Source organism: Carettochelys insculpta, chromosome 6 (genome assembly GCF_033958435.1).
Source record: "Carettochelys insculpta isolate YL-2023 chromosome 6, ASM3395843v1, whole genome shotgun sequence".
In the NCBI taxonomy this organism is placed as follows: Eukaryota; Metazoa; Chordata; order Testudines; family Carettochelyidae; genus Carettochelys; species Carettochelys insculpta.
In genome coordinates, this window is record NC_134142.1 from 60,089,190 (window position 1) to 60,111,155 (window position 21,966).

The 21,966-nt window shown below is 48.4% G+C and overlaps 1 protein-coding gene across 2 annotated transcripts in view; it reads right to left on the reverse strand.

Annotated features, from left to right (window-relative positions):
• The window catches only part of CCDC9B (coiled-coil domain containing 9B), a 93,060-nt gene that overhangs the window by 41,224 nt on the left and 29,870 nt on the right, over positions 1-21,966 (reverse strand). Inside the window, exons 5-6 of one of the 2 annotated variants that reach the window (XM_074996977.1) lie at positions 19,410-19,562; positions 6,674-6,748 (exon numbers count right to left, since the gene is read on the reverse strand). In XM_074996977.1, the coding sequence (XP_074853078.1) occupies positions 6,674-6,748; positions 19,410-19,562 (228 nt within the window). The remainder of the gene's footprint in view (positions 1-6,673; positions 6,749-19,409; positions 19,563-21,966) is intronic. The other variant, XM_074996978.1, reaches the window with a different exon arrangement.

Consider the following 21,966-nt stretch of genomic DNA (forward strand, 5'->3'; position numbering starts at 1 on the left):
GTTAGAGCTAAATAACAAAACAGAACACTGAGAGCCAGGAGTAGTAACTGTAAACAAACTTTATGGGACCACAGGAAACTTGGCCACACCCCTGATAAGTGGTCGTCTGGCTAACTAAAATCATGCTGGATTACAGATGTTGCCAGATGAGAGAGTTCTGGATTAGAGAGGTTCAACCTATAGGTTGTACTTTTCTTTACTTAATTTCATCTTCGTGATTTCAAACCAATTTTCCACTTTGTCAAGGTCATTCTGAATTGTAATCCTTTCCTTCAAAGTGTTTGTATAGCCTACCACCTTGGTGTCATCTGCAGATTTTATATGCATACTCTCCATTCCATTATCCAAATCATTAATGGATGAGAACAAGCAGTTGAACGTGAGCTCACAGTGCAGTGCTGTGGCAAAAGAAGCTAATGTGATCCTTGGATGTATAAATGGAAGTGAGCAGGAGGTGATTTTTACTTCTGTTTATGGAGCTTAATAGTAGATTATTGCATCCAGTTCTGGTGCCCACATCTTAAAAGGGCATTGAAAAATTGTAGAGGGCAAAGAAAAGAGCCACAGAAATGATGGAGGGAAGGGGCTGGAGAAAAGGTCTTACACGAGAAAGTGAAAGAGTGCAATCTGTTTAGTTTATCCAAAAAAAAAAAAAAGTGGGGATATGACTGGATTACAGTTCATAAGTACCTTTCTGTGGACAAAATACTGGGCTGTGAAGGGCTCTTTAATCTAGCAGAGAAAGAAATGAATTAAAAAATGGCTGGTAGCTGAAGCCAGACAAACTGACATTAGAAATTAGGCATACAATTTTAACAGTGAGTGTGATCAACCATTGGAATAAATTATCAGGTGAAGTGATGGATTCCTCAGCTTTTGATGTTTCCAAATTAAGCATGCATATCATTCCAGAAAACATCATTTTACTCCAGCACAAATTGTTACTTGGCTGAATGCCAGGGCAGCTGCATGAAATTCTCTGGTGTTTGAGAGGAGGTCAGACGAGACAACCAGATGCTCCCCTCTGAGCTGAAAATCTCTGCATCTGTGAAATGCTGATATTAGTCCTTTTGCACACACACACACCTCTATCAAAGTTTCCCCCTCCATGTGGATCTTTGATGAAATAGTTGTGTGGGGTGTGTGTAGGGGGGAAGGTTGTGTCAGGATTACAGACCGTAAAATCCACCTTATGGAGAAGCATAATTTGGTGATGGCTGCAGCAATTTTGTGCAGAAATTAATGAAGAAATTTCCCCTCTCTAAAAAAATCCTAATGTTTAGGATTACCTTAGCATACAAATCCGTAGGCATGTTTAAATACAGGAGTCACCTGTGATCTGAACTATCAGCAGCACCAATTGCTCAAGCAAAGTATTTTATTATAATAATTTGCAACTTCTTTACTCATTTTACAGTTGTCGAGTCAAAGCAAGCGAATACCATGTCAACTGAGTCTAATCACAGAAATAATCAAAACTTTAACATTTAGCTATTTCTGTCAGGGATTTCTGTGTGTAATAGCAAAAAAGTTGAAAGAAAACAAGATGTGCTTTTTGTGACAGCATCTCAAAATAGTTACTCAAGTCTTCTCAAATACAGGTTGAACCTCTCTAATCTGGAACCCTCTCGTCCAGCAAGATCCATTATCCTGCATGATTTTATGTAGCTAGAGGACCACATCGTGGGTGTGGCCAAGTTTCCTGTGGTCCCATAAAGTTTGTTTCCAGCCACCAGATCTGGCTCTCAGTGTTCTGTGCCGTTGATTAGCTGTAATTTACCCCTAAATGTCTTGTAAGAGCCCAGTAAACAATGAAAATTTTGGTAACGTGCTAGACAATACTGACCTCCTGTGGTTTGACAAATTCTCTTATTGGGAACCAGTCAGGTCCTGAGGGTACCAGATGAGAGAGGTTCAACCTGTACCATTCACAGCGAAAACTGAAATGTCCCTAACTCTGAAAATCCTGCCTCAGCTTCTTTATGGTACTTTCCATATAACTTGAATATAACAATATTTAAACAATGTTTATCAATTATATACAAGTCAGCAGCATTATCTGCATAAACATTAGAGTTTTAAATAAAGGTGTTTCCCTTATAGATACTAAGTTGCTGTTATACAACGTTCTGTGAGATGTCTGGCACTTCTGTGCGGGGGTTTTTGAACTAAAAAGGAAAAGATATTCTAGCCACAGATAGACCAAACCACACTGCTTTTGTACAAGTCTCATCGCAACTCTGAAGACTGGATTGGCTAGTGGCAGTATATAGGGATAGGGCAGTATTCCTGTAAGTCTTTTGTGAGCACTCTAATGGTGTTTACCATTTTGTGTGGTTTACAAGCAATCAGTAACCACTCAGAGCAGCAGTGGGCACTAAAGCTAGGCCTTGAATGTTTGCATATAGTTAGTATACGCAATTATTTGGGAGCTCACTGAGCTCAAGCTTTGCATCCATTTTATGTTTGTTGCGTAATGAGTACAACAACAATAAATGCTTTTATATCTGTAACACGGGTAAACAAATGTGGATAAATTTAACCACTTCCCTCCTCTTAATTCATCTAACAAACGACCGTTCTTATGAATTCCTCATCTTTAGCTATCATATAATTGCTGGGAAAATTTTATAGCTCGATTTGTGACAGTGATTGCTGGTTGGTTTTTATTGACTTGTACATGCACGTTCTATGTTAAATATATTCCCCCCAGGATTTCTTGTTAGTTATCAGACCAGAAGGAGAGTGGCATAGCATCTCTTCATAATGAACTAATGGTCACAAGGGGATGGATGGCACATGGGTGACCTGAGATGCACTACATCATGTACAGTCTGTCAAAACCCTCTTCCATATATAAGCTTAGGTACAATATGGAGGTGGGACAGGACCTAGCAGTGGGCAGCATAGTGTGCAAGAACAAAGCTTTGGATTGGTGAGCGGTATGTCCCAGATGTGTCATTTGGGGTGACCCAAGCCTTGTTTTGTCATGTACAGACACTCAAATCTCAGCTCCTTATTTGATTATTTAAATAAGAATTAATTAAGTAGTCCATAATTTAATTCTTTGTTGCAAACACATTAATTTGATGACATTTCTAAAAACTGAGTCTTATGTTGATAGATTTTAATAGCTCTGGCCTTTAAATAAGGAATGGGAACCCAGAAATAAGGAACAGGAACTGCTGGTACTACAGAACTGGGAATAAGGAAGCAATTTCAGCTTGGTAGTGGCGGCACGAGCCAACTGACCTTGGCCTGCTCTCAAGTAGAGTCATATAATGACTAGCTTAGCACAAAGCGAGTCTAGGGATGTTAATTTTTGGTGAATAATTCACTACTATACATTTCCCACCTTCAAAGCCCACCCTGTCCCTCCCCACTTCTCCAAAACAGGAATTAATCTCCCTGCCATTTTACTGAAGATCAAAATAGACTGGAGGAAAAGAAGTGATTGAAAAAACGGTTGCCAAGGAGACCCACCTGTGTGGGAGGGAAGACGGGGGCAGGGAGCAACAGCTCATTAGTTCATCACCAAAGGGAGTCGGGGACCCAGGAGCAGGAGGAGAGAAAAGATGCTCAGCCCTTCATTCTTAGGCAAAGGAGTGGCACGCTGTGGTCCTGGGAAGCCTGTTCTTTGACTGTGAAGAAGGTGGTTCTGAAACACTCACTGCAGCCTCTCCTTCCCCTAACTGCTCAGTGTACCTAAGAAGGAGCGTGACCTAGCTGGTGAGCGAGTTCAGTGCTCAGGAAAGCAGGGAGCAGCAGCATGAGTCACAAATGGTGCAGGCAGGCTCTGCCCAAGCATCCCTATCTGCCAAGGCCCCTTCCACCTGATCCATGACTTCAACACCTCTCCTGAGCAGAGCCTGACAGTCCTGCCACCTGACGCACACAAACGAAGATTGGGTAAGATCTGGGACATTCATTTCTCACGAGGCCAAAGAGAAGTCTTGGTCCCAGCTGTGCAGAGGCGAAAGGCCAGAGCCCTGGAATGTTTTGCCACTGCGTTCTCTAGCAAAGTTGCTGGTGGCTCCAGAGCAGTGAGGGACGGAGGTGTTGTGGCTGTCAGATGGTGTGTTTCTCACTGAGGGTCTGTGCGGTTTATAAGGTAAACAAAGAGGAGATGTATGTCTGCAGCCTGCCAGGTACAAGGGTGAGGTGCTGTTTACCAGCTTTGGGTTCTGCTCAGCTTGGACGCAGCTGTGGCTGCTGGACCAAGAGGGAGTCCAACCAGGAAGCCCCCTGCCGCACTGCTGGGTGCAGCTGGGATTAATGCTTAGGAGCCCATCTGTGTTCTCCTAATGAATCGCCTGGGGGTAGGGGCAATTCAATTTGTGCTCCATTAATTAAGAGTGTCTGCTACCAGGGGAGCCAGAGCTTCCTCCAGGGTCTGTATTAAACAGCCAGCGGGAAGGCACAAGCTTTAATTTACTGCAACCCTGGCCAGCTCCCGCTAAAGCAATGAGCTCTGGCGAATGCAGCCTGAAACCTGCAACCCACTGGGAAAAGGTAGCTGCAGAGAGAAGAGCTCATGCAATGGCGCTCGTCCTGTGGCTGGGCAAGCGTTCTGGCAACAGCACTGGCATGCCAGGAGCCTCGGCTTAGACAGCCATCACTGTCGCCCCTGCCAACAGAGGATGTTCAGGTGAGCCCGCCTGTTTCTGGTCATGCTGTTCTTAGACTACCCTCTGCTGGCCCTTCTCCTGAACAGCACTGGGATCGGATTCCACCCTCACCAGATTTCCATTTCACAGCCTGGCTGTGGGGCTACATCTACACTATGAGATACATTCGAATTGAAGGCAGTTAGCTCGATATTACAACACAACTGTCTTTACTGTAAATACCATTAGCTTGATTTAGGGAGCAATAATATTGATATCATAATGCCATCGGAACTGGGTGGGTGCAGCGTCAAGTTTGAGTTTAACGGTTCGAGTGAAGGCCAGCGCGGAAGCACTGTGACTTTTAATTGAATTCATTAGCCTCCAGAGGCTGACTGGTGCTCCTGCACCTGGCTCCTGGCTCCCTGCCACTCGCAGGAGCTGGGAAGCTGACCAGCACAGCGCCTGGCTCCCCGCTGCACCTAGCTCCTGGATCCCACAAGTCAGGCTCAGCAGCACTGGTCAATTTCCCAGCTCCCCCAAGCTGCGGGGACCCAGGAACCAGGCAGCAGGCTGAGCCCCGCCAGTGGTGGCGATGCAGCAGGGCCCGGGGAGAGGGTGCAGAATGTGGCGCTGAGGGAACTGTGGGATAGGTTCCCATAATGTGCTGCTGCAACAGTCAATGTTTGGCCCCTCTAGTGTAGCAGCACTAACTCGACATCCTGTGGACTTTGTGGGTAGTGGGAATACTCAAAATAGAGTTTATAAAACCCAGAGTTATAAAATTGAATTTGTCTCATAGTGTAGACATAGTCTGAGTGTGATCACAAACAATATCTCACCCCCATCGTGCAGGGCAGGGGGACGGGCAGTAGGAGGGAAGTGGGGCAAAGGCCTCCCAGAAAGTGGCAAAAGGACCTTCTAGCCATCAGCAGGAAAATTAGGAAGTGTTGATTTATTTCTGGGTACAACGCTTTTTGGAGGAATCTTAGGTCATGGAGCTCCCATTGAACTGACGGTTGCAGGAAGAATATGTAGTCTGGCTGGTTCCTAGGGAATAGGACACCAGCATGCATCACAGATTCTTTATAAAAGTCCACCTTATGTCACCTGGGAGGCAGTCCCTCCTGGAGTGGCCATCTCCAAGCTGCAGGCTTCATGACCTTTCTCTCAGCCTAGGTATTTGTGCTTTGCTCATTGTCACAAAGAACTGGGTGCAAAAGAGGGACAAAGGCAAGGGGAGCCTTTTGTGACTGGAGAAGGCACAATGGTTCTGGCATAGCAAGCCAATAACTGCACTGCCACTAATGCCCCCAAACAACCCACACAGTTAAAAGGCATGTTAGTTCTTCAGTCATTCACATTTTCCACCTGAACATATCATTTACAGCCAGCCCTGGATAATTCTCTGGGGGCACAACCCTGCATCGGTGGAGGGATGGGGTCAGTCTGTCTTTTTCATCTCCAGGATCTATGAACAAGCATGTCCAGCCCTTTGGCCCTGGCTGTTCTGTTCCACACAATGGGGTGGGTGGTGAAGTCGGCAGTCAGGGAGAGGAATCCCTGTACCAATCTGTGCTTAAGGTAACCTGAGCAGCCACTACTGTAGTGAAGACAGGCACTACCAAGCATGCTTTGAGGGCTGATTTCCAGCTCGCTTGAGCACCCACAGCTCCCATTATCTTCAAGGGAAGCTGTGGATGGCCAGGCTACATCTATATTACCATGGAAGATCAACCTGCTTAGGGTTAATCCTCCGGGATTCCATTTCATATGTCTAGTTTGGATGCACAAAATCGACCTCTCGGGGTCAGAGTTGACCCCTGTGCTCCTCGTGAGCCGCAAGTAGTAAGAGAGATCGATGGGAGAGTTTCTCCCATCGACCTTCCCCTGTATAGACAGGCGAGTTAGCTGAGCGCAGGTACGTTGATTTTAGCAACACAACTGGCATAGCTAAAATTGTGCACCTGCAGTTGACTTTCTTAGTCTAGTGTAGACATAGCCTCAGTCTCTCTAACAAGCACCCTCTGTAGATAAACATCAGTCAGCACCAAAGCCCCTCTGACCTTTATGTTGTGCTCACTCTCCGAATACTTGGCCACATCTGATCGTCTCCTCTCCACTGTTCTCCTTTCACCCCCCTGTAGGTATACAGAAGAGACACCATTCACAATTGTGCACAGACCCTCGAGTGATGAATTAATGCCAGGCCTTTGAGCAACTGTGCAAAATCAGAAGGGATTTTTTGGGAGACAAAAGGCAACCGGAAGAGTCTGGGGCAGGAGTTAGCTCCTGATTCACTGAGTCAGACTAGCTCTAGCAAGGGAAAAGAAGAGATCCCAAAATGCACCGACGACAGCAGCAAAAGGGGACATATCTCTCTGCTCCACAGTTCAGCCAAACAGGAAACCTGACCTAAAGAAAGCATAAGGCACCACAGACCAAATCCTCAAAGGTACTTCAGTTGGCGTTAGGTGCCCAAATAGCCTTGAGGGTCTGGGTCTACACCCTTGTCTATAATACAGTGTAGTGGAGTTAGGCAACTAGTTACAATCTGGTTAACTGTTGCTATGGTAAAGTTGGGGTTTTACCCAGGTCCCTGTATTCAGGCGAAAGCCTCCACAGACCAGCTCCCTAACACACATGTAGGGAGACACGTAGTTCCCATCTATATGACATGAACTACATTGTAACAGATCCCCAGCCCGAGGGGCACTGGAGTATTTTTGCAGTGAAGGTACTGAAAGCCAGTGGTCCCCACGCTTTTTACTTTGCATCCACCTCACTCCTGTCTGCAGCCCCTCTCCCCAGAGTTGGGCCAGGACTGGCTTATGGCCAGGGGAGGGGCAGGAGAGGAAGCAGACAAGGGTAGGGGGCTGAGGCAGGGACCACAGCTTGGGGTGGGAGCAGAGCCATGGCATGGGTCCTGCAGCTGAGATCCCAGGCACAGAGCCAGGAGCAGAGCCTAGGGGGCAAGGGTGGCAATGGCCAGGAGCAGAGTTCTGGGCACAAGATTGGTGGCAGCCAGTACCACAAGTGCAGGCCCAGGAGCAGAGCCCCAGGTGTTGGGCTGGCAGTATCTGGGACCCTGTGCATGGGGTAGGCAGCCAGGATCCTCTCCTGAAACCTGGGGGGTGTAGCAGCACCCTCACATCTCTAGTTCCCACACTTGTGCCCGGATTGTTGCAGTGGAGCTGGTGCCTTGGAATTACCAACCCACCCTCTTACTGAACCATGGACAAAGCACTCAAAGGTTCAGAAAAAAGGATTAGAAGGTACAGAACAGCTCCTTAATGAGGGAAGGCTATTAAGACTGGGACTTCTCAGCTTGGAAAAGAGACAACTGAGGGGGATCTGAAAGAGCTCTATAAAATCATGACTGGTGGAGAGAAGGTGAATAAAGAAGAGTTATTTATTGCTCGTAACTAGGGGTCACCAAGGCTACGTCTACACGTGCAGCCAACATCGAAATAGCTTATTTCGATGTTGCAACATCGAAATAGTCTATTTCGATGAATAACGTCTACACATCCTCCAGGGCCGGCAACGTCGATGTTCAACTTCGACGTTGCTCAGCCCAACATCGAAATAGGCGCAGCGAGGGAACGTCTACACGTCAAAGTAGCACACATCGAAATAGGGATGCCAGGCACAGCTGCAGACAGGGTCACAGGGCGGACTCAACAGCCAGCCGCTCCCTTAAAGGGCCCCTCCCAGACACAGTTGCACGAAACAACACAAGATACACAGAGCTGACAACTGGTTGCAGACCCTGTGCCTGCAGCATAGATCCCCAGCTGCAGCAGAAGCAGCCAGAAGCCCTGGGCTAAGGGCTGCTGCCCACGGTGACCATAGAGCCCCGCAGGGGCTGGAGAGAGAGCATCTCTCAACCCCCCAGCTGATGGCCGCCATGGAGGACCCAGCAATTTCGACGTTGCGGGACGCGGATCGTCTACACAGTCCCTACTTCGACGTTGAACGTCGAAGTAGGGCGCTATTCCTATCTCCTCATGAGGTTAGCGACTTCGACGTCTCGCCGCCTAACGTCGAAGTTGGTGCCGCTACTTCGAAGTAGCGTGCACGTGTAGACGCAGCTCAAATGAAATTAAGAGGCAGCAGGTTTAAAAGAAGAAAAGGGAGTATTTCTTCACACAACGCACCATCAACCTGTGGAACTCCCTGCCAGAGGATGTGGTGAAGTCCAAGACTATAACAGGGTTAAAGAAAAGAACTGACTAAATTCATGGAGGATAGGTCCATTGATGGCTATTCGCCAGGATGGGTGGGGACCATGTCCCTAGCCTCTGTTTGCCAGAAGATGGAAACTGGTGACAGGGCAGGGATCACTTGATGATTACTGGTTCTGTTCATACCCTCTGGCATAAGCCACTATCAGAAGAAAGGATACTGGGCTAGATAGACCTTTGGTCTGACCCAGTATGCTCGGTCTTACGTTCTTATGTTCATTAACCTCACAAAGCAGGCAGTTCTCTGGCCCATTGCAAGACTGATACCATGTTCTGGCAAGTAGTCAGCTATGGACAGAGCTGGCAGAGATAAGAAGGGATTCCCCAGGAACAGTGGAACAGGAACCTTTGCGTCATTCCTTCGATCATGAAAACGCCATCCAGTTGAAGCCTTTCTTCCATGAAGGGCCTGAAGTCAGCTCCACCCTGGGATCCCTTTCGTATTAACTTGATTTCCTGCAATGAGCACTATTCTCTATTGCATTGCCTCCACTGTGCATCTTGGGTGATTACAGATCACCTCTATGGGGCTATCCATCGCATGGTGTCAAAGCACTTGTGGCTAAATAAAACTAGCTTCACAGTCTCCCTGTAAAATCACTGATCATAAACGTAAGAAACCAGGGAGCTGATGCAGGGATAGGTTAAGTGACTTGCCCAAGGGCACAGAGAAAGACGTAAAAGCAGAACTGGAACTGAATTCATGGTTGTGGCTCTCTGATTGTATTTCTGGGGATGCAGTTCCTGCTGGCTCTTTTCAGGGTGACATTTTGTTTGCTTTATTTTTCTGTTTTGGTTCCCTTCTACCCCCTCCTTGTTGTTGTTAATCATTGGTTGTTACTTGTTCCATCTGACCACAGCACAGTCCTGAGACTCCCCTGCCCCTTTCTTCTGGAGACCTCCTTTCCTTCCCAGTACACCCTTGTCTTTTGCTTGCAGACAGCAGTGCCTGTGCTTTATTTTTAAGTAGGAAGGCAGAAATGTGCCCTTCTCCAAAGCAAATACTTGTGTGATTTGGTGCAATGTAACTTGCAAGTGACACCAATGCAGCAGCTGGTAATCTCTGCAAAGAACACAAGCGTCTCTGTATTTCTCCTGCACAACTCCAGCTTGGGAGTGAGAACCAGTGTTGTTTCCTGAAACCTCTTGCAGAAGATGTCATGAAGTAGAAACATACTGCTAGGGCTACTGAGAGAGTAGCTTTGGTGGGGCAGCAGGAAGGCAGAGAACTGCATGACGTGCTTACTGTCTCCTGGCAGTGGCAGGGACGTACAGTATGGATGGCTGTGGGATGCGGTGTAGATATAGCCTCAGAAAAAAACCAAGTACAATCAGAGGACCACAGAGTGAACAGGTGTGTGCGTTTGTGTTGCACTCCCAGAAGCTCATGACAGAAGCAGAGAATACAGCAGAGAGAGGCTAACATAGTACCCACATCACAGCGGAGCAGGGAGTGTGAAAACCATCACACTCACGTGTGTCCATTTCTTTCAGTGTTAATCTCTTGCACCTTTCAATTAAAGCAGGAAGGGCAGGCAGGAAAGAGTTTGTGCTTATGGGATGTATCGCCCTTATTCTCCCTACTCTTCGACTCCTCAGATGGCTGGGACAGGCCAAGGGCTTGTCTACATGGGGGGTTATTACAGAATAAGGTAAAGTGTGAATTTAAAGCACTGGAGCTATTCCAGAGCAGGAGTGTCCACATGGGGAGCTACTGTGGAACAACTCTGCTGCTTTAACCAAGCCCTGCTTTACTCCGGTATAACTTCCCCAGGTAGACAGGCCCTTAACCCTTGTGGCTCAGGAAGGTAAAGGCTCCTCACCTGGAGCTCTTCTTTGCTAGGAGAGCCTTGCTACCTAATGGGGAATGGTCCCTGCATCCCTGCCCTGGAGAAGCAGACAGATCCCTGCATCACAGCCTCATTCTGACCAACCAGGGTTTGGAGTAGAGAACTGCCAATGAGAAGAAAAAGGAGCTGTAGTAGGTGAGCCGCTCACTGGAGAAGCTACAGCAAACCCCACAGGCCTGATGACGATGACCCAGCCACCGCAGCCTGCTCTGTGTACTGCCCAAGGGGGGCTGTTGTACCCCACCAGAGCTGCCTCTGCTGCCTGCCGGTTGCTGTTGCATCACATGATCTTCTGCACATTTGCAGCCAAATGACATAGCATTTATCATTGCTGTCTCCCCCAGTTTTTTAACCATACATGGCTGCGTAGGGGCTGACAGCACAAATTCCATGTGGATCCAGCAATTCATCATTTTGCAGCAGGGAGATCAACAACCCCAAGAAAGGGGCACAGCATCTGAAAGGCGGAATCATAATGAGGGGGTTGCCAAAACTGCATCCAGTTCTTCCCCTACCAGAGTGTTACTGGAAAGCCGTGTGTGGGTTTGAGGCCATCAGCTCACTGGAGCTTTGCACAGCAAAGGAAAACAGAAATACACGGAACAAATTAACAGCGCAAACTGCTCATTCAGCTGTTCATGGAAATGACAAGTCTGTGATGTCAGCTCTTAGCTGAAAACAGGACTCTGACTGCAGCTAGTTGCTTAGTGTTATTTTTAGCCAAACACCAAAACTCTTTGATGCCCTAAAGAATATTACTGAAACAAAGCAAAGGGTGACGAGGAATTAATGAGACTGCTGAAACTGCAGGGCCTGGTTTTGCTTTCAATACTCTGGTGAAAATCAAGGGCATTCCGGTGGATCTATCTAGCCAACAGACTCAAGCTGCGTCTACACGTGCACGCTACTTTGAAGTAGCGGCACCAACTTCGAAATAGCGCCCGTCGCGTCTACACGCGTCGGGCACTATTTCGAAGTTAACTTCGACGTTAGGCGGCGAGACGTCGAAGTCGCTAACCTCATGAGGAGATAGGAATAGCGCCCTACTTTGACGTTCAACGTTGAAGTAGGGACCGTGTAGACGATCCGCGTCCCGCAACGTCGAAATTGCTGGGTCCTCCATGGCGGCCATCAGCTGGGGGGTTGAGAGATGCTCTCTCTCCAGCCCCTGCGGGGCTCTATGGTCACCGTGGGCAGCAGCCCTTAGCCCAGGGCTTCTGGCTGCTTCTGCGGCAGCTGGGGATCTATGCTGCAGGCACAGGGTCTGCAACCAGTTGTCAGCTCTGTGTATCTTGTGTTGTTTCGTGCAACTGTGTCTGGGAGGGGCCCTTTAAGGGAGCGGCTGGCTGTTGAGTCCGCCCTGTGACCCTGTCTGCAGCTGTGCCTGGCATCCCTATTTCGATGTGTGCTACTTTGACGTGTAGACGTTCCCTCACTGCGCCTATTTCGATGTTGGGCTGAGCAACGTCGAAGTTGAACATCGACGTTGCCGGCCCTGGAGGACGTGTAGACGTTATTCATCGAAATAGTCCGCAACATCGAAATAAGCTATTTCGATGTTGGCTGCACGTGTAGACGTAGCCTCAGAGAGGTAGCCATGTTAGTCTGTAGCTTCACAAGTAACAAGCAGTCCCATAGCACCTTAAAGACTAAAAATTTTATGAGGTAATGAGCTTTCATGGGTAAGATCCACTTCCTCATATTTGGAATAGACAATCAGAATCCTGGATTTATATAGCTGGGGTAGGGAGGAGAGGAAGGAGGAAAAAAGGTGTGTGTGTGTGAGACCTGTCACTGATAGGACTGGTAGAAGAAGCAAATTAACTGAAGTGGGATGTGTGCCATCTATCTAGCTATCTGTCTAGTCAAGTTTCTATAGCACATAGCATTGGGAGGACCTTAATTGAAATTACTTGGAGTAACATGGCACAATCAGGGCGTGTGGGAACAGCATTGGGCTCACTGAGTTTAAAAGGATGCTCAGAAATAACATTAAGAAGCTGTTGCATGTGCTTTTGTGGCAAAGACTGCTCCCAGAGAATGCATCCCAGGGAGTGTGTGGTGAGAGAGGAGATTAACTAGTTAGTGTACTGTCTGAATGCTCACACAGTACTGACATGATCAATAAAGCTCAGAGTTATTTAAGTACCTGATTCAAGAAGCCCTCACCATCTGAGTACACAGGAATGATCTGCAGTCTACTTTTCAGATGTTGCATGGAATCTACCACCCATGGCCAGATCAAGACATAGGCACTCACTGGGCTTTCTTCTGAGCCCACCGGTTCCCAAACTCATGTGACGGGATCAGAATCTGCTTTCACGTTTTTAAATGATGTTTCTGTCTGCCTGAGGTACAGGAACCTTGAAAATATTCCCTAGGTGTTACTGATGCCTATTGCTGTCTGAAGACAGCTTGTACCTATAGCTCCAAGAGGGGTGAACTGTCCTGCTCATCTTAACTAAAACATGCTTCCGAGCCTCTCCTTTTGACTTAGCACCAGACATGGTCATTCAAGTCCAGCCACAGAAAGGGCATTTGCATGTCCCTTGGGTGCAATAAAAACTCTGGCCAGCCTCTTGTATGTGCTATCAACACTCAGCACTGACAGAGAACTTTTGCAGCAATACAAGAGCAAGTGACCAGGACTGTGGCAGCTGGGGCAGGTGAATGAGAACATCATGCAGCAGAGAAGCATGAGCAAGGGAGAAAGAAGGGAGAGAGAAATATAATAGGCGGGGGCAGGGGTAATAGCATGTGTGATATTTTTCAAGAAGTACAAACCACAGAATCTAAGAAATGTAGGGACTGCCCAGCAGCCAGTTACAAATCCCTGTGTGTGTGGGTGGTGCGGAGCTCCATCAGAATTTCACTGCAAAGGCACAACTATGGTGTTGTGCATTCAGGAGTGGGATCCAGACTGAACAAGTCTGGCAGGGAGCTGGCTGCATGTGATGAGAGCCCTGGAAATCTGCAGAGATCCCTTTTATATCCACGGTTATCCACCCCATCAGATGTGGATATCTGCAGCTCAGTGTGCAGAAACAAATGCAATACAGATTTTGTACCCGGGCAGGGCTCTACATGTGATTGCCAGTAAGCGGGAAGCTAGCTCTGTGTTAAGGCTGGTATTGGTGACATGGATCCATATGACATAAATGGGACAGGAGAGGGCGACCTTGTGATTGGAGGAGAAGGCACACTGTACCATGGCACGGAAGGTTGTCTATATGGTCCTAAATGGGAGAAGGAGGCTCTGTGAGACAATTTCTCTGCTAATGCTAAGGATCAAGGACTCCTGCTCCATTAGGAATTGTTCAGCTTCAAGCTAAGAAGCCTTTTCAGAGCGTCAAGGAGCCCCCTGAGTAACTCAATACAGCACATTTCTTTGCCACTTTTGCTAGAGCAGTGCTGCCCAATGTGAGCTTAGGAATGCCAGAAGCTCTCAGATGCCAGCAGCAGCTGGGTCAGGCCTTAAACAGAAAGAGGTGTCACAGATTGTGGGTAGTTAGCATGAGTGAATAGTGTAAGTGATTAGCATGCATGAAGTTAACAGTAAATTGGCTGAACAGAGGCCCTCAGCCTGTGCCCCAGTGAATTATGGACTTGTTTACCATGTTGAGAACAAAACCACGTGTGCTGAGAAAAGAATTGGACAAAAGAAGGCCAGTTTCCAAACAAAAAGTTAACAAGGAAGAAACGAACAGCAAAGACACTCTGTTGTTCATCACTCATGGCTGAAGCAAGCAGAACTGGGGTGATGTAAGCACAACATCCCAAAATTGATCGTGGGCAAACACCCCACCCAGATTGAGGGGTATGACCAATGGACTGAGCAGCATCCCACCCGGATTGAGGGATACAACCAATGAACTGAGCATCACTCCCTCCAAACTGCTGGCTACCAAGAAGACAGAAATGACCTCAGTTTGCCACACACGGCAGAGTCCATCAATCAGGCATAATGGGGAGATGTACACGTCGGATTCTCACCTCAATCAATCTACCAACCAATATTACCCGGGGTCTGGCCAGCCCCAGAGGGTGTGTGCGCGTGTGGGTGTGGGTGTTTGGGGGGGCGGTTTATAAGAATGTATGGACTTAATCTGGTTAAGAATTAAGCTGTTAAATTGTGATAAAAATTTGACCATTAACCGCTCAAGCTGCACATTACTTTTGATTTGCTTTCTAATTGTTAACTATTCAATTTAAACACAGTTTTTAAACTGTTACCATAGTTGCATGCGATAAAGTAGCTTTTACTGTGAAAATCAACCATTCTCTGAGTTCTTATAGTTCTTATGGGACTGCTGCCAGCCTGATCAACTGTGCAGTAGCACCATATAGTGACTGGGGTCCTCCTTCTTTACCACCCCCTCGCTCCGGCCACCCCCCTTTTTATATGAACAATTCCCCCTTGTGTGTGAAGTGGGGAAGTTGGAGGCTCTGTTACACTCAAGCAAAAACAAAGGCTCTTTACAGCAAACCAGTTCTGTTTAAAATGCTTCAACAAGCCCAACATCTAGTTCTCAGTGTGAGCAGCTCCCAGGCTTGAGGACAAATGGCGCAGTGTTAGGGAAACGCAAAGGCAGGCACTGCCCATGAGAGCCAAGCGACTCTGCCAGCAGTGCTTACCAACTCTCCCAGCATGATTTACAATCTCCATTTCATTGTTTCTTTGTGCTCCCTGCTGTCCTGTCAACCATTCTACACCCAGAGCCGTGGAGGTAAAAAGGAACAGCCTGGCCCATCTTACTGTGCAAAAGCCTCCCATGCTCCCGCTCATTGCATGCACCACAGTGTCAACAGCCCAGAGACAAGCTTTCTTCCTGTTGATACCATGCTGGGAAGAGGGCAGAGTGCAAGAGCTGCTGCTGAATCAGAGCCGCCTGAAAAGGCAGACTGAATGGTACTGTGCTTGAGTTAATTGCACCTCCCCCCCTGCATCAGCAGAATGTGGCTATGGCTCTGTCAATCGCCGGCTGCTAGAGCTCAGCTCAAAGCTACATTTAATCTCCACTGGAGAACACAAAAATGCAGCTGCCCCTTCAAGCACAGAGCCAGCCCTGTGCCTCCCCCACTGGGCTGCGGGGTACAGGAGGAGTCAGTGTTTCTAGAGGCTAGAACCAGGGACTGCCAATCAGGATTCTCTTCTCTCTCTGAGGTAATTACACCACCCCATGGCTATCGGAGCTGAGCACCACACAGCCTGTGATGTGTTTATCACAGTGCTCCTGGGCGGTAGGGAAGTGCCATTGTCCACAGCGTAGACAGAGACTAGGACACGGGAGGAGCTTAACTTGCTGCAGATCACCAAGGAGTCTGTTGCAGGATTAGGGAATTGAAAGCAAATCTCCTGTGCCCCAGACTTGCACCTTACTCTTTGGACCCTTATTACACCACAGACTTCCTCTGTGATTTCGGACAAGTCACTGAACCGCGTCCCCCCACTGTGTTTTAGTTTCCCCAGCTGTAAAATGGGTTAAGTCAATGTACAGTCAAACCAAAATATTAGTAAGTATCAGAGAGGTAGCCATGTTAGTCTGTAGCTTTGAGAACAACAAGAAGTCTTGTGGCACCTTATAAACTAACAGATATTTTGGAACATAAACTCTCATGGGCAAAGACCCGCTTCATGCATCTGACGAAGCGGGTCTTTGCCCACGAAAGCTTATGCTCCAAAATATCTGTTAGTTTATTAGGTGCCGCAGGACTTCTTGTTGTTCTCAAAATATTAATGAATCTATTCATAGGTTCTTACTGTTAATTAATCTGATGCCCACCAGGGACTCTCAGCAGGATGACTACGTAGAGGCAGAGAGGGAGAGACAAACATATGAGTCTTTGGCTTTCCTGAGTCCGAGCAGCAGGAGTGAATGGATGAATTGCAGACAACGCTCCCTCCCAAATCTGTATAGGAAATGGCTGAAGCGACAATGTGGGCCAGCCAAACTATTTTGGCAATGTTTCTACGCGCAATGGATGCAAGCTGAACTGAAGCGGGGGGAGGGTAGCTATCACCCGGGCTCCATAGGCACTGCATCTCTAGCTGAGTCTGGTTACCGCAAGTTTAACACCTGTAAGCTGCGTCTACACGTGCACGCTACTTCGAAGTAGCGGCACCAACTTCGAAATAGCGCCCGTCACGTCTACACGCGTCGGGCGCTATTTCGAAGTTAACTTCGACGTTAGGCGGCGAGACGTCGAAGTCACTAACCTCATGAGGAGATAGGAATAGCGCCCTACTTCGACGTTCAACGTCGAAGTAGGGACTGTGTAGACGATCCGCGTCCCGCAACGTCGAAATTGCTGGGTCCTCCATGGCGGCCATCAGCTGGGGGGTTGAGAGATGCTCTCTCTCCAGCCCCTGCGGGGCTCTATGGTTACCGTGGGCAGCAGCCCTTAGCCCAGGGCTTCTGGCTGCTTCTGCGGCAGCTGGGGATCTATGCTGCAGGCACAGGGTCTGCAACCAGTTGTCAGCTCTGTGTATCTCGTGTTGTTTAGTGCAACTGTGTCTGGGAGGGGCCCTTTAAGGGAGCGGCTTGCTGTTGAGTCCGCCCTGTGACCCTGTCTGCAGCTGTGCCTGGCATCCCTATTTCGATGTGTGCTACTTTGACGTGTAGACGTACCCTCGCTGCGCCTATTTCGATGTTGGGCTGAGCAACGTCGAAGTTGAACATCGACGTTGCTGGCCCTGGAGGACGTGTAGACGTTATTCATCGAAATAGACTATTTCGATGTCGCAACATCGAAATAAGCTATTTCGATGTTGGCTGCACGTGTAGACGTAGCCCTAGTGTCGTGGGGAACCTACACATATTCCACAGACCGGGCTTGGGGAGGTCCCATCGACACTATATACTTGAACCATGTTGGATCCAAGTCCAGTGACTCACTGGTTGTAGGCTGTTTGTGGCTATGAGTACTGCTCACCATGGAGTTGCCTCAGTAGTACAGGATGAACCTCTCTAGTCTGGAATTCCTTTGGCCGGCAACATCCATAATCCGGCATGATTTTAGTTAGCCAGGTGACCACTTACCATGGGTGTGGCCAAGTTTTCTATGATGAGATAAGGTTTATTTATAGCCATCAGCCCTGGCTCGCAGTGTTCTGTGCTGTTATTTAGCTGTAATTTATCCCAAGTGTCTTCTAAGAGCCCAGGAAGCAGTGGAAGTGTAGGTAATGCAGCTAGACATTATTGAGTTCCCATGGTCTGGCAAATTCTCTCATTGAGCACTGGTCAGGTCCTGAGGGTGCTGGACTAGGGAGGTACAACCTGTACCTCGTGTTCTCTTTGCTGGGCTGGGAAATGGAGGGGGAGAAGATTCAGCTCTGGGAGTCCCAGAAGGGGTGGGGCATTGGGTGGAAGAGGTGGGGGTAGGATCTAGTCTCCCCCAGCCAGTCCTCAGAGTCGCCTGGGGTTCTGGCCACTGCTGCAGCTGCAGTGGTGGTGGCGGTGGCAACCCAGAGCCATGGGTCTTTTTAAATTTCTAGGCCCTGGAGCAATTGTGCCCTTTGTCCCCCTTGCCCCCATCAGCAGGCCCATATCAACAGGCCAGTTCAGTGAACTTTCCATTCCTCCCTAGGCTAGACAGAGATGCTCCTTTTGAAATGTACATCTCTGTACCTCAGTACAAACAATCTAGCCCTGCCCCCGACGTGGCTAGTTATTGCTCGTCACCCTATACGTGTTGATTCAATTAAAACATTTCTATTGCGTACTCTCATCCAAACCTTATTGTTTAAAAGGGATCAGTGTGTTCCTGTGATCTGTGGAGAATGTTTTTGTAGTGGCTTTGATATCTGATTGTTCTGGTGCCACGTGGTATTGCGATGTGTATGAGTAAGTTCTCTGTGTCTGGCAGGTCTTAGGAACGAGCATTTTTGCAGTATCAGCCCGGTTTTGCCAAATTCTCCTGGCAGGTCATGCCTCACACCAGGCCTCTGATTGTGTCTCAGGCTCTCTTACTCCCACATCAAGAATATGTTAATTCCAGCTTCTCATCCTGTTCTACCCAAAGAACAGGTCGACCATATCTCCCTGTCCCAAATACAGGACAGGGAAATATGGTGGGGAGGGGCACCGCCACCAAGCCCCAGGGAGCTGGGAAGAAGGTGGCAAACGTCGGCGCTCCCCAAGCCCCAGGGAAGCGACAGTTCCCAGTGCTCCCCGGTGAAATGGCAGCCCCCGCAACGCTTCCACAGCTCCAGGGTAGCGGCAGCCACCCATGCTCCCCCAACTTCTCCCAGGCTTGGGGAAGTGACCTGGTCAGCGAGGAAGGGCCCAAATATGGGACAATTAGTCCCTTTTAAAAAATAAGTAGGGACTCATTTTTTGGTGTCCCAAATATGGCATCGTCCCACCTACTACAGCATAAATGGTCACCCTACCAAAGAAGCATCTTAAGAAATGCCCACTGGAAGCATGAATCTGCTGGGGTCAAAACTAAGCAAGTCTGGAGACAACTAGAGCAAGGATTATGGAAAAGGGGAAGTGGATAGGGACCTATTGCCTTGTCTCTTTCTGAACTAGCGTAGTCAGACAGCTTTAGCAGTGGTAACTCCCACACTATTAAGTAACATGATTTCAAAGTGATCTGCTGCCAGAATGCTTTCACAGATAGAACCTTTAACCTTTGTTCCACTTGCCCAATAGCATTGGTGGTACACCAGTCCTTATCACACAGTCTGGGGGTGCACTCACTTTTTCCTTGTTGTCCATGGTGATGGCGATCCCAATCCGTCTCCCTCTGCGGAAAGCCACCAGGTGGTCCGCTTCTTCCTCACTCAGGTCTGGGTCCCCGCCTGGGCTCACAAGGCCATCTGAGCGCCGTTTCTCACTGACAATTCGCTTCCCCTGGAAACGTCAGAGAGAGAGGAACAGACGCTGAGCATTCCATCACATCTGCAGTGCAGCGGGTTGCCAACTTCATTGTAGCACCACCCCCTTCTGACAACAAAAAGGGGGACTGAAGTTTGAGCCTATCCAGTTCCTGCCACCTCAGGTCAGGGTCAAAGCCCAAAGGCTTCAGCCTTTCATAAAGGCCTGTAAAATGAGCCCCACCACCCAGGGTTGAAACCCTTGGGCTTGGGCTTTGGCCCCGGGTCCCAGAGACTCTAAGTTAGCCCAGAGAGCCAGTTTTATCTCTAATTTTTTATGTCTGTGTGCAGAAGGACTTCTGGTACGCGCAGCAACATGGAGCTGATATATCACGAAACAAAAATTCTGCACAGCCTGGGGTGGGTGGAGCTAAGGAGTTCTGGTGAGGGCTCTAAATGGGGGTTCATCTTAAATGGAGGCTCTGGACTAGAGCAGCTAATTGGGGTAAATGAAGGAGAGAGGACTCCGGCAGTGTGTGTGGTGCTCTGAGTGGGGCTAAGGATGAGGAGTTTCGGGTGCAGGAAGAGGCTCCAGCCTGAGGGGTGGGCCTGAGGCATCACAATGCAGGAGGAGGCTGCAGGTTGAAGCAGGGGTTGGGGTGCAGGATGGGGTGAGTGCGCTGGGGTAGGCCCAGGGAGGTAGGGTTGGGAACGCAAGATGGGGCTCCAAGTTTTGAGAGGGGCTCAGGATGGGGGTGCAGGCTCTGGACTGTGTGTGGGCTTTGCAGTGGGGCCTGGGGTGAGGCGTTTGGTGTGCAGCAGGTGGCTCTGGGGTGCGGGTGGTTCAGAGGGGTCAGGCTTATCTGGGCAGCAGCACTAAAGCAGGCTGGCTGGTGCCTCCCTGTCCTGGGGACCATGCTGTGCCCCAGAGAGAGCCAGCAGGTCTGGCCCCTGGGAGGCAGGGCACGAGGCTCCACAGTGTGCTATGCCTTCTGCTCTCCCCCTGCAAACACCACCCTGCCCAGCCCCCTGTGGCCAAAGGGAGTGTGCAGCCAGCGCTCACAGGGGGGGCGATGTGTGGAGCCCCATGGCCTGTGCAGGGTTCGGGGCTGCTTAGGAGCCTGTTTGCTGGCCACCTCCCCACTAGCCCCTGCACAGAGCTGCCCTAGCTGTGGCAGCTCCATGTTGGGGCTGGCAGAAGTGCAGAGAGGCCCCTCTCCTTTGGCTGCAGCTGTGTGCTGGGGCTGAGGGAGGCACCACCATCCATGGGATGTGGAAAGTTTGGGGTTTGAAGGAGTGATATCTCTCCCCATTGCAGCCCTGAGCCTAGCACCAAGCTTATTGGGAAGCTGTGTGACCTTGCAGCTTAGAGGGAACTTGGTGACCCTGTTGGAATGGGGTTGTGACCCATTTCAGAGGTTGCAATCCACAGCTTGTGAACCACTGACACAGTGCGATTTACAGTCCTGGTTTTCAGTACAGGAGAACCTTGGTTATCCAAACTTCACTCAACCAAGCCTCCACATTATCTGATGTAAGAGTCACGAGTGATGTCATGTGCACAGGTGACATATTTGTGAAGGCGCATCTGTGGAATTGGAGGCAGGGTGTGTTTGGGTTAGCGTGGCAACAGGTGTCCTGTATCCTCATGAAGAGTCCTGTACGTTTTTTATCCGCATGACACATGAAAAGAGAAAGTTGCTGTTTACATGGAACAAAAACTTGAAGCCTCACAAAGGCTAGATAAAGGTAAAACTGTCACAAAAGAAGAAAGACAGTGAAAAAATGCGAGTGTAAAAAGCCGAGCAAAGCTTTATTTTTGTGGTTCACACAACAAAGGGAGAAAGGCACGCCAGTAACTGGAAGTCTTCTGCAACAAAAGGCGCTGGCTTTTCACAAGCAATTTAATGAAGGAGAATCCACTTTTACTGCTAGATCAGGCTAGTTAGATCGCTGGAAAAGACATTATGGAGTTAGGCAGCTCTACATCTGTGGAGAAAAATTATCAGCAGATTCAGAATCATTTATAAAATTCAGAGAACAATTTCAGACTCTTATAAAAAATGAACAGTATACAACTATGATGAAACTGGCCTAAATTTTACCATTCTTCCATCAAAAACTCTGGCTTCCCATGCAGAAGCTTCAGCTCCTGGCTTTAAAATAAGCAAAGAAAGAATGACAATTCTTGTCTGCAGTAATGCCTCAGGTAACCATAAACTCAAACTTGTTTTAAATGGAAAACCAAAACAAATATGGGCCTTCAAAAATATAGCTCCTGCAGCACTGCCAATTTGGTGTAACAACCAAAACAATGCCAGGGTGAGCTCTGAAATTTTAAAAGTTGTTTTTTTGTAGATTCATTCCTTTGGTAGAAAGCCTTTTAAACTAAAAATGTGCAAAGGAAAGCAATTCTTCATATTGACAATGCACCACTGCAT